Consider the following 13,163-nt stretch of genomic DNA (forward strand, 5'->3'; position numbering starts at 1 on the left):
AAAAACTAATGAAATCCAAATAATGGTAATGTCACCTGTCTTAATTTCTTAAGTTTTGATAAATGGACCATGGTTATAGAACATGTTAACATTAGGAATAAACTGGGTGAGAGGTATACAGAAACTTCTGTACTATCTTTACAAATTTTCTTTAATTTCTAAAATTATTCCTCAAAGAATATTTGAAACAACAACAACAAAAAAATAAACTAAAAAATTAACATACCTATGCCTGGATGTCGTCCTAGGCAGGTAAATCAGAATCCCTGGGGAGGCACAGCTGTAATTTTTAAATCTACCTCAGTGGTTCTAATATATCCTGAGTGTTAAGAACCTCTGTTCTAAAAAAAAAAAAAAAAAAAAAAAAGAACCTCTGTTCTACACTACGAATGCTTGAGGGACTGGGATTCTGTCTTGTTCTTCACTGTATAGCCTAGAACCTAGCACAGTGCCTATGTGCCTATAGTGCTTATGCAATTGCGCTCTTGCTAAACTAAACCTTTACTCACAGAAATCTCCTTTACTTTAGTCTTCTACAGAGGGAAAACTGCAAACAACCCCCCCCCCAACCAAATCCCAGGGAGTTTTTCAGACATCTTCCCACCTGGAAGAGTTCCTATTCCTGCCCCCAGTCTCTTGTCATTTTCAGCTAATCGTGACCATTATCACCAGATAGATATTCTTAAAATACTGAAACTGCCACTCCATTGTTCGAAAGTCTTACTTAGTTCCCCATTACCTTACGTAATCTTTGGTATGGAAAATTCTGTTCACGCTAATAATATGAGATTTTTAGCCTATTAGCCTGCTATTCCACATGGACCCTGCATTAACTGTAGTTTGCAAGTAGTTCTCTTGAATATGTCTCAAATTCACCCTTCTCTGTGTCACATACAATAATGCTGTGATCCTCACCTACAATACAAATCTTTTTCATCTTTTCATCTTTTGGAGATATAATCTTTTCAGGTCACTCCAGCCAAAAAAAGGGGGGGGAGGGGAGTGTTTCCTCTATTCTATGTACTATTCAAATGACACTAGCCTTTCTTACTTTCTTTTGTAATTATATTCTGTTTTATTCCCCCGTAAAACTAGATTAAACCTCTGCTGGGTAAGGACTATATGCTATAGGTCTTCTAACCCTCACAGTGCTTACCACAATGCTGTCCACACGGTGAAGCATGTGATAATGATTTAATGTACTTTTTGCACAAATGCAATGTTTAAAAAGGAAAAATAGAAAATCAAAATTCAAATACTTAAGTAAACTACATTTATTACTCATTACCTCAAAATACCTTTGAAGGAGTCCCAGAAGGATAAATTGTTAAAATTAACTTAAAAAGCCAACTAAAGCCTGAATAAAATGTTGATACTGTTGTTACATTGATAATTGAACAAAGTTTACAAGAAAACTATTACTCCCCAAATTTTAAATGAACAGACAATATACTCTCTCTACTTTTGAGAATTAACCAAGGAAAAAAATAAATTAAAAAAATCAACCAAAGAAAGGTTTGTTCTTAAGGGTAAAAATCAGTTATTCAGCACCCCCGCCTTTCCCGTTTCTGTCTCTCCCCACCGCTATCCTTACCCCAAAATACACACACACACACACACACACACACACACACACACACACACAAACTAGCAGGATATCATCTACGTGGTAGAGCCTCAAAAAACACCTTAGTTCACTCTTTCAGCTGTAGTCTATATGTGGGAAAAAAAACCACTTAAAACATTAATGAGTATTGTAGAGATACAATGTTTTGAGAATCACACGTATACTAAGATGTGTATTTTGTTGGACAACTGATGGTTGAGCATCGTTAAAACAAAACATAACTATAGACGTCATTTTCTGGATGAATCTCTTGAGGAACATTTGGAATTGCTGGTATCTCTGGTTCCTCTGCTTTGGGTTTTTCTCTCATTTCTGTAAAATAAAATATGAAAATAGGTTAAATAAATGGTCAACTGGGACAATTGACTAGATTAAAAAACTCTACCTTACACCTTGCACAAAAGCAAATTTCAGATGAATTAAAGATTTAAATATTAAAATACCATAAATGTTGTATAAACAATACAATTTTCTTATAATCTTAGGATTAGAAAGGCCTTTCTAAGCAGGAAACAGATCAGAAACCATAAAGGAAAAGAATGACAAGTTTGAATTACCAAAAATTAAAATTAAAATCTTATCATGTAGGTGACAAAAACCACTATAAATAAATTTAAACCATAGACAACTGGAAATATATTTACAACTTATATGTAGGTAAAAGCTTAACTATTACATAGAGATTTTCTAAGTCAATCCAAAAAGATCAAATTTAAAATGGAACAGGAATTCAAACGGGCAATTCTCAAAAGAAAAAATTCAGGAGCGCCTGAGTGACCTGGTCAGTTGAGTGTTCAACTCTTGATTTCAGCTCAGGTCATGACCTCGCAGTTCATGAGATACTGCCCTGTGTCAGGCTCTGCGCTGACAGCATGGAGCCTGCTTGCAATTCTATCTCTCCCTCTCTCTTGGCTCCTCCCTGGCTCACGCGTGCATGCTCTCTCTCAAAACAAATAAATACACATTAAAAAAAATAATTTTAAAAAGAAAAAAATCCCCGTTCATGCTCTGTCTCTCTCTGTCTCAAAAATAAATAAATGTTAAAAAAAAAAAAGGGGGCGCCTGGGTGGCTCAGACGGTTAAGCGTCCGACTTCGGCTCAGGTCATGATCTCACGGTTCGTGAGTTCGAGCCCCGCTTCGGGCTCTGTGCTGACAGCTCAGAGCCGGGAGCCTGCTTCATATTCTGTGTCTCCCTCTCTCTGACCCTCCCCCGTTGATGCTCTGTCTCTCTCTGTCTCAAAAATAAATAAATGTTAAAAAAATTTTTTTAAAAAAATCAAATTTATAACAATCATGAAATTCAAATTCATAATAATACTAATGCCTAGAAGCAGTCATTATCAGAAAAGTGGAAATTAAAACAATTAGGTTGTTTGGGTTTTTTAAAACCTAACACATAGGAAAAGATTTTTTAAATGTAATCATGTGCAGTATTGGGGAAAAGCACTTACATAAACTCTTGGTTTGTGTGGACTGCTAAAACATTTTGGGAGGCTCATTTGACAGAATGTATCCAAACATTAAATGTGGGTACCCTTTGGCCCAGCATTTCAATTTCTAGGGATTTATCCAATGGATATAATCAGACACACTTAAGCTCCCAGTGCCTCAGTTTCCTTATCTATAAAATGGGGATAATATTATTTTTCTGGTAAGCTTTTTAACATTGAATAAAATAATTCACACAAAAGATTTTTGTGTGGCACAAAAGATTTTTGTGTGGCACATAGAAAGTGCCAAATAAATGTTAGTTCCAATGATGTTCACTGAACATTGTTATAATAGTAAAACTCGGCAGTAACCTAAATGTTCATCATTTCAGAGACTGGTTGGATAAATTATTGTACATATAACACAATACCATACAATTGTTACAAAAGATGTCATTAAGATGGCCGTGATATATATTGCATGTGAAAAAATGCAGCTTACACAGAATAGAATGTATTATACTATGTCATTTGTTAAAACAAAGGAAAACAACCTCCAGGATGGGGATCAGAGATAGGAGATGGTATCATGGGGGATTTACTCTATATTCACTTACATATTGCTTTAATTTATCATAATGAACATTTATAATTCATTACTATGAGCCTTTTCTAATCAGTAAAAAGGTATATACTTCCATTTGTTTGACCAGACAAAACCCCAAACAAGAAAAGCATGAATTAATTGCCCACATTAACCTTGGCAGGAATGAAACTGCTCGAACCGAGCCCTGTGTGGGTAAGAAGTGCTTCTCCAACAGGGGCTCCCGTCAGCCCAGGCAGTGCTTCACGTGGCTGCTTTTTACTCTAATGTTTTCACCCTTGAAAACCTGGACCCATTGGAACCCAACTAACCCCATGTCTCTGTTGTAGTTATCTTTTAGGAAAGAGCTTATTTGTTTATAAGCTACCAGAAGGATTTCTTGAGAAAAGGATATGGTCTGCTAGACTCAGGCCACTTCATATACCGTCTATGGTTTTGTACAAAGAGAATCAAGGTTCTCAGTTATATCCCTGAGGCAAAGGCCAAATTGAAGAAAGGTCACATTATTTTAAAAGTGTCATGCTTAGGAGAATGCTTTTCAGGAACAAATACTGAAATAGAAAGGGTTTTTGGCAAACCTGATAAATCCTACAAAAACAAGTTCCCTTTGTAACGGGATCATATCTTGTACCTTTATAACCCCATTGGCACCTTGTACCATGACTTTACTTCCTTTAGTTTGCTGGGACATTTTCTCAAGAAAAACTTTATTCATCAAGCTTTCTTGTTAATTTAAACTTAATCGTTCTTTAAAATATTTTGCACATAATTCATCCTATATTGGGTTTATTTCATTTCACTGGCTAAAGTTTCCCAGAATGGATACTCTGTCAAGTACCTGGTATACACACTTATATTGCCAATTATTTTAATTCTTTGTAAATGTGCCAAACAGGCCCTGGTTGAATGAAAAACATTTTTTACTTGAAACCAGCTAGTGACATGAATGATACCCTTGCGATAACATGGGATATCCTAAATTGTGAAAGAAGGCTATAAATCATCACTCTGAGGGATATGGATACCTATGTTGGTGCTCTAATTATAAATGGGGAATCCTATTAAGTGGCAGTTTCACTGACTTGTCCCAACAAACCATCCCTACCTTGAGGAAAAGTATAAACATCCTTAGCATCCTCCTGGTGTGCTTTAGGATCCTGGCCTTGGGGCCCATCTGTTTCTTGGTACGGCTCTGGAAAGCATTCTTGAGGCACATCCTTATTTCTATATGTGTTGGTGGAGAGGTCCTCAGGCCCAGGTGTTTCTTGGTATATTTCAGGCGAATAGTCTTCAGACCCAGGTGTTTCTTGGTATATTTCAGGTGGATATTCCCCAGCAGCAGGCATTTCTTGGATTGTCTTATGAGAGGGTGCTTTAGGCACAGCAATTTCTTTATATGTTTCATGAGAGAAGTGTTCGGGTTCAACTGTTTCTTGGTGTGTTTTTGTAGAAAGGTCTTTAGGCACAGCTATTTCTTCTGTTTTAGGCAAGAAGCTTTTAATCTCAGCAATTCCTTGATCTGGTTCAGAATTGTATTCCTCAGGTTCAGCTCTTTTCTGGTATGTTTCATGAGCATAGCCTTTAGGCACATCTGGTTTGGTGAATGCTTCGGGAGAGCATCCTTCCAGGTTAGCTATGTCTTCAGTTTTAGAAGGAAGGACTTTGACTACAGCTGTTTCTTGGCACAGTTTAGGAGCGAGATCTTCAGGTTCAGCCATTCTGAAAGGATGGCCTTGAAATACAGCTATTTCTTGGCACATGTTAGGAGAGAGGTCTTCAGGTTTAGTCATATCAGGGCACATTCTGGAAGAATGGTTTTGAAGTATGGCTGTTTCTTGGCACATTTTAGAAGAGAGGGCTTCAGGTTCAGCCATATCAGGGCACATTTTGGAAGGATGGCCTTGAAGTACAGCTGTTTCTTGGCATATTTTAGGAGAGAGGACTTCAGGGTCATCCATATCTTGGCATGTTTCAGAAGAGTGGTTTTGTATTGCTGTTTCTTGTATCTCGGAAGAATTCGCCTGATGTATAATGCTTTCTTGATCCATTGCAAAAATTTGTTTCTCAGGCACAACTTTTTTGGGAGAGGCTACCAGATAGAGCGCTTCAGTTATAGTCCTAGGTGGTTCAAGTTCTTTCTCCATAGGTGCTAATGCTTTCTCCCTCATGTCTTTTTTAAATTGTGACTGAGGCTCCACCTTCAGGTCTGTGTTTTGTTGTCTCTTTCTGCCTCTTTTATTTCCTTTTCCTATCCTTGGCCTCTTGCATTTTTTCTCTCTGTGAAAGATCAGAATTAGTGTCAGCAATGGGCCTACAGGATTCAAATAAATGCTTAGTAATAACAGCCGCTGGTCTTCCGGCTGCCTTGTTGCATGACCATGAAAAAAATCACTTAATCTCTCTAGGCCTCAACTCCTTGTTTGTAAAATGAAGGAGCCAGTGCTAGTTGTCAGGAGAGGAGATGTCCCGCAGGGACTTTTTGTCTCTTGACGCCTTGCTCACAAGGAACCTTCTTGGTGAGTGTAGAGAGTATGTGTGTTTGAGAGCATATACTTAAAGATTGGTTATGGAGAACATATAATTGATGTTATAAATTAATAGATTGGCACTGTGGTTTATACAGTGGTCTGTCTGGGTTTAGCGTGTGTGAGTTAGTCCCACTATGCCCTGGGTAAACTGATACAATTGCATTTCTGGATCTGCAATCCAGGCACAGCTCCTTGTCTGCACAGCCTGCAGATGGAAGATGTATATCTAATTGCTTATCTAATTCAGTGTCTTGTGTAGAGAATGCTAAAGAGCAGCAATACATGTCAAATGAGACGTTCTGTGAGCTGGGTCAAAAGCTTCAAAAACATCTCTTGAGGTAACGAAGCCTGGTGGAAAGGTACGAGTGGCCATTTTATACCTACTCCAAATGAATAGCTAGATTAAGGATCTAAAAGATAAAAGGATATGCATGGAAATTTCGGCCAATGACAACTCGTTAGGTACTGCAACTATAACCAAATACAGATGGCTAATACAGATGGGCTGGTGGTGGGGAGGAAAAGGTACTAAAAATAAACATTTCATCCTTCTTCTAAACCTATTGAAATTCTGTTCCATGCTACCTGCTCCACAGAGCCTCCTCTTGCCAACCACGGGGCTGAAATGCTCTCCTTGCTCAGGATTTATTGTGAGGGCCATGCTTTTAGGTGAGGAACATGAGCTGCCTCATACCGTTGTTACTTGTGGAGAAATATTCTTGTAGTAAATATTCTTATTTCTGTTAGCAAACGAGATAAAAGTCGTGCTTTTCTATCTTCGCAGTGCTCGTAAGTCCTTGCGCACTTAAATGTATACCCTATTCTGCCTTTATGTTTGAAATTTCCAAAATTAAAATTTTTTTTTTTAAGTTTTTTATTTTATTTTTGGGACAGAGAGAGACAGAGCATGAACGGGGGAGGGGCAGAGAGAGAGGGAGACACAGAATCGGAAACAGGCTCCAGGCTCTGAGCCATCAGCCCAGAGCCCGACGCGGGGCTCGAACTCATGGACCGCGAGATCGTGACCTGGCTGAAGTCGAACGCTTAACCGACTGCGCCACCCAGGCGCCCCCAAAATTAAAATTTTTTAAAGACTGCCTCCCTAAAACCAGTTTGAAATCAATATTAAAAAGGTAAACATGTAGTAAGACAGTCAAAATTAATATTAGAAATAATATACAAGAAAATGTTATGTAAAAATGATGGAAAGGCACCTCACCATTTTAAAGTATAATTCCAACTAACAAAGGTAACAGGATAAATTATAAAGTTTGTCAGATTTTTAAAAGATGGTATATGTGACTTTTTCAGGAAACACTTATTTTATTCTAATATTGAATACTAAATAACTTGTCACATAGATCAGTGTATGAGGGAATCTGAGTAATGTTCCATGTTCTTCCTGGTAGTTTTTCAAAAGATGCATATATATCTATGTGGTCTAAAATTTAATCTGAACTCTGTCACTGATCAGCTATGTGATCATGGGTAAGTCACTCAAACTCTCTATCCCTTGGTTTCTTCACAGGCAAAATGGAGTAAATGGTATCTGTCCAACCTCATGCGGTCGTTGTAAGAATCACATACAATAACTTAGAGGAATGAGTTATTCAAATATAAATTAGTATTCGTATTAATATAGGAAACACTTATAGTGCTTCCTATGTGCCAGGCACTGTTTTAAGTAATTTGCTTATTCTGTTATCTCATATAATCTTCACCTCAACTTATGAGGTAGATACTATTATTATCTCCACTTTGCAGATGACAAAACAGACACACGTTCTTGTCCAAAGTCAAATGGCTAGAAGTGAGGGAGCCACGCTTCAAATGTAGTAGTCATTCTGGCTTTAACAGCCAAGGCTCTTAACCATTACACTCTGCTGCTTCTCTCTGGAACCACTTAGGTTTCGCTGTGTGGTATGTTGTGTAAGAATAGCCCTCAGCTCAGTCGGTTAAGCGTCCGACTTCAGCTCCGGTCATGATCTCGCGGTCCGTGAGTTTGAGCCCCACGTCAGGCTCTGTGCTGACAGCTCAGAGCCTGGAGCCTGCTTCGGATTCTGTGTCTCCCTCTCTCTCTGCCCCTCCCCCACTCACGCCCTGTCTCTCTCTGTCTCTCAAAAATAAATAAATGTTAAAAAAAAAAAAGAGACTAGCCCTCAGTAGCACAGAGATATGTCCTAAGAGCATGGCCAGCCAGCTGCCAAGAGGCTCACCAAGGTGTCCTCTACTTCAGTGACTTTTTCAGCCTTGCTCCCCGCACCCAGCAAACCCAGAAATCCAATTGGATCAGCACACTGAGACCAGCTCCATTTATCTGGAATAGAACTCATCAACCAGCTGAAAATGGCTGATATATAAACCTAAAAACCAATTTTTAAGTGAACAGTGAGAAATGCAAAGTCACACAGCAGAGGATGCTTGCACTAACAGATGAATGTACTCTTTCTCTGTAGCAGGTATTTGAGAAGCCAAACAATGATCAGAAGGTTGCCCGGAGAGTATGGAATTAGGGAATATAAGGATATTCTTCAACAGAGTCACTTGCCACAGAACTCGAGTACAGAAGTTTCTGCTGTAACACAATATATGCATTCCTGAAAAACCTCACTTTCAGCAAAATCCTACACTAAAAGTGCAGTGCTTATGGGGGAAAATAGAGTTAAAGCAAACAACTCAAATCTTGTGCAACTTTCTAACACTAACAAAAACAATAATTGGTACTGGGGGAGATATCTTGAGTAGTCCAGATAGGCAGCTTACTATGAGAAGGCTGCCTGGGGGATAGCAAAAATACGCAAAAGCAACAGTTTAAACGCAGGCTTTCAGCTGCTGAGATCCCGTAAATGCTGGTGGTGCTCTGAGCCAGCTGCCATTGGGTTGGGCCCAGGAGGAAGTGCAGCCTACTCGTGGAGAGCTATGGGGGGCTGGTGGTGTCCTCTGGGGAGGGAGCCCTGGATGTGGGCTGAAAAGGACCCTGCTTATGCAGCAGCCAAGCTGAAGGCTTTTCCCTTTCCTGCTGAAGGTTTTAACTGTATTCCTTTTTGATTAGGAAAAATCATGGACCAATACAGCTTCTACATTACACTGACATCATTCTCCTGTTTACCAATCATATGTGAGTTGATTGGTGCTATAGAAACATGTGTTATAGCAGAACAGAAGATTCTCAGTCCCCAGGGGGGATTGGTGCCCTTTCTTAAGAAAAGTGCTAAAACATCTATTTTGTATGTTTTTTTAAACGTATATCTATTTTATCTTTGCCACCAAAAGAAACATTTTTCGCAACAATGAAGAAATGCAAATATAACACCTAATCTAATAATAATATAATAATTATTATTATTATAATAAAAGAGTGCTTAGATCAGTGGTTCTCAACTGGGGGCAATTTTGCCCCTTAGTGCCCCACACCAAGAGACACTTGACAATGTCTGGAGATATTTTTGGTTGCCACAATGCAGGTGGGAGGCGTGCTACTGGTCTCTAGATGCCAGAGATGCTGCTAAACATCTACAATGCACACAACAGCCTCCCACATAAAGAATTATCCTATCCACAACATCAGTAGTACCCAGGTTGAGAAACCCAGGCTCCTTGGGCTCCCCTTTTCTATCTCCAAGCACCTCCTCTGTTTTCATAGTCCTATTTTAAACGGATGCAGTTAGATGATGTCTCACTTATAATCATGGTCTTGTACTCTCTCCCTAAGATTATATACAAGTGACTTTGCTTGGAGATTTAAAAACTCCTAAACTCTCCTGTCACTTATTTACATAAAGTGTTTTGGTTTGCTCCATGGAGAGTTAATCGTACTCATTCAATTAGTATTTTACTAATAGAAAGCTTGGAAAACTAGCCAGGAGCTCTCCTCAAAGGTATCTCCTGCTCCCGACAAGATGCTTCTATGTTTATATTACCAGAGTAGTAGAAAGAACACCAGGCCTCTCTACAATGGAATTCAACTGCCTGGTGCTTTAATTTAAAAAGAACAGGGATAAAATTCCATTCCCACCACTTCACTAGCTGTGTGATTTTAGGCAAGAGATTGAACCCTTTGGAGATTTGGCTTCTTTTTTTTTCTTTTTGTATAATAGGAATACCAGCTCCTGATTCATGGAATTGTTGGATAAAATATAGTGTGTAAAAGCACTCAGCACTACTTGACCCATAGCATATACTTGACAAATTGCCATTCCTCTTCCCCTGCAGTGATACCATACCCAAATTGCCATTGTGAAGTTTGCTTCTCTTGTGCTTCCTCTTTTCTTTTCCTGAGTTGTTCTCTGTTTCGCAGATTCCAAGTTCCAATGATTTCTGTAGGATCAAGATGGAAGTTATAGGAGATAGTGATCAATTGTGGCATTTATCAGCAAGAGTCCTATGGTAAGGTGGAGACCCCCCCCCCACCCCATCCTGAGTGTCTGTTCTTCTCCTTGCTTTTGAAGGACAAGGACCACATTTTATTCATCCTTATGCCTCCAAAGAATGCCTAGGAGCAAACGCTCAGTAAGTTTTTTTAAATGAAAGGGCCAGTTTTTATACATATGTGTTCTATCAACCCATTAGTTTCTTCAAAATAATTTTACATATTGCACAAACATAAAAGAAAAAAATCAGCCATGCTCTGCCATCCTTAACATTATAACCTGTTTTCATTTTATTTCTCATATCCATCTAGTCTCCATATTACACAAAGTTGTAATGATAGCATACCATAATTTTATCATTTATTAACCTAACATCATGTCAAATATTTTCTATGGTATAGTCCTCATAATTATAACTTTAATCAAGTTGATGTATTCCCACTTGCCCAGTCATTCCACATGTATTGGTTGTTGCCAATTTTATGGGCTGTTGGTTTTTTTTGTCACGGTAGCTCAAACTATAATAATATTCATGCATAGAGTTTTTTTCCTTTTGAGTTTTTTCCTTAGGATGATGTCTCTCCAAGCTCTTTGGGAAGTTATTATCAAAAGAAACGTTCTGTTGCCACCTGAGTTTGTGAAAAGTTAATGGGTCTTCTTAGAGCCTGTAAAGTGATGACAAACTTGCATGGAGGACCCCAAAAGACAGAGCATGCTCCTTGGGCCGTAGCAGCTGTTGTTCTTAAGACAGAAGTTCTTAATGATAAATTTGGATTTGGGGGATATTATATATCTATTTTTATCGATGTCTAGTTAATTTACCATTTCCTTCAATTATGAATGTAGGTGACAAACCACAGAAATTTTTGTGCAGTAAGTGACTTTGTCACCAAAAGAAATCACAGATTTTTTCCACATCACATTACAGTTGTTGCAGACACCTAAAAACACAATTTATTTGAGATGATATATTTGATTTTTTACAATGCTGTTAGATTCACCATTACTATAATCTTGTTATGTAATGTGTCTATAAATACGCATATATATTACTGTATCACAGTTTTTCATTTTAATAGCTGTATCTTACAATTGCTTCCTTTGGAATTTTATCTATTAATTTTATGTATTTTAAATATTTATTATAAAAAGGTATCTATAGGTTCCTCAGAGTGCCAAAGGGATCCATGGCACAAAAAAAAAATAAGAACTGTCTCAAGACCTAGGGTTCTGCAAAACATTTTGAGAAAGGCTGCTTTAGGATAGACCCAAAACTAAGATTAGGAAGTCAAGAGAATAAGCACTCGTAAAGATCTGACAATAGGTAGACCAGATCTCTTTCCAAAAAATTATACCAAATTTACCCTACCATAGAAGTATAGGGGTATAATGGTTGTTTTACCTCAACCGTTCAGTACCGGGTATTTTAACATTATCTTTCACTTAAATATATTATCAAGAATTTATTATGTCCTTGTGTTTCTCTGCTTATTAGAATCTTAATGTATTAGAAGTCACCTCAGAAGGTTATACAGCCCCAACCCTTCCCATCTAAGGTTATATGAACATACTCAATTATGTGCTTTTGGGGGGCCAGATCCATAAAAATTAGGAAAATAATCACAGCCCAGTTCTTCCCAACTGTCACTAAGACATCTTAGTGGCCAGTAGAGACCTCTTAAGATCTCTTTCATTACCTGGAACATGGTTCTCTTCTTGATGAGGACCAGGTGTCTGATGGAGCATCGAGCGAGATTGGTCCTTTCCCAAATCCATCTTGCTGTTGACTCTTCCTGCTATGTGGTCTGACTTCCACAAACAGCCTTTTTAAAAATATCAAAGCAACTAACAGTTAAACACACACACACGCACACACGAGTTTGTCACTTTACTTCCCGCCTAAAAGTTTTATCTGGTTGGACCACAGCTGCTGACTACTTCTACTTTCTTTATCACACTGCACAGGTGTGAGTAGGGGGCATGGTTGGTCCTACTATCTTCATCCTGTAGTATAGTTGCTAGTTATACAGGGAGCCCCACGGCCACAGCCTGGCATCGTGCAGCCTCCGGTACAGCAGTCATTTATTTCTGTCTGCCAAGAAGTGCCTGAGTCTGATGGTCCTTTTTCCAGATGGAAATGGCATAGTGTAGAAAGTGCCCTAGCTGTAAGACCTAACCAGTCCGTGTCCTAGAATAAGTCACCTCCCCATTCTGTGGCTCTTTCCTCATTTGCAAAGTGGGTAAATAATTCCTGACTTGCCCACCTCACAGAGTTCTTGTGAAAAAGTGAAAATCATGAAGTGAAAATTATGAAGCTATGAAATTAACCTTACGTTATTTTCCTGCATGTGGCACTATTACCTTAATCTGTTGCAAAATAAATTTCACACGTGTATATGCTGTGAAATTTAGATAATAGACCCAAGGAACCAAATTAGGAATTCAAAGCAAATTTGAACCCTTTTCTGCTCACCTGATCATTCACGAGTGCCTCAAGATGACTAGTGAAATCCACTGTTACTCATCCAGGGAAGGGCAAAAAGAATTTCTTAATGAAAATATGACCATGTTATGTCACAGAAATTAAGTTGAAACCAAAGGAA

General features: G+C 38.4%; 1 protein-coding gene across 2 annotated transcripts; it reads right to left on the minus strand.

Moving 5' to 3' along the window:
• Window positions 1-1,175: 1,175 nt before the first annotated feature.
• HEMGN (hemogen) lies at window positions 1,176-12,526 on the minus strand. 2 transcript variants are annotated; one of them, XM_030294313.1, is made up of 4 exons: window positions 12,258-12,526; window positions 10,414-10,507; window positions 4,768-5,939; window positions 1,176-1,939 (listed from the first exon to the last, which is right to left on the minus strand). In XM_030294313.1, exons 1-4 carry the CDS (start codon window positions 12,334-12,336, stop codon window positions 1,833-1,835), a joined length of 1,452 nt encoding a protein of 483 aa, XP_030150173.1. In that variant the 5' UTR covers window positions 12,337-12,526; the 3' UTR covers window positions 1,176-1,832. The 2 variants fall into 2 exon arrangements, with proteins under 2 accessions (XP_030150173.1, XP_030150175.1); XM_030294315.1 differs by having other exon boundaries at window positions 12,236-12,297.
• Between the last annotated feature and the right edge of the window lie 637 nt (window positions 12,527-13,163).

This window comes from Lynx canadensis, chromosome D4 (assembly GCF_007474595.2).
Source record: "Lynx canadensis isolate LIC74 chromosome D4, mLynCan4.pri.v2, whole genome shotgun sequence".
Taxonomy (NCBI): Eukaryota; Metazoa; Chordata; class Mammalia; order Carnivora; family Felidae; genus Lynx; species Lynx canadensis.

What these genes read in the sequence shown, in the direction of transcription:
- HEMGN (XM_030294313.1), bottom strand. Translation starts at nt 12,336, where the DNA reads ATGGATTTGGGAAAGGACCAATCTCGCTCGATGCTCCATCAGACACCT. An exon ending in AGAAGAGAACCATGTTCCAG is followed by an intron (nt 10,508 to 12,257) that starts GTAATGAAAGAG and finishes TTGATCCTACAG; the next exon opens with AAATCATTGGAACTTGGAAT. An exon ending in TGTTTATACTTTTCCTCAAG is followed by an intron (nt 1,940 to 4,767) that starts GTAGGGATGGTT and finishes TTTATTTTACAG; the next exon opens with AAATGAGAGAAAAACCCAAA.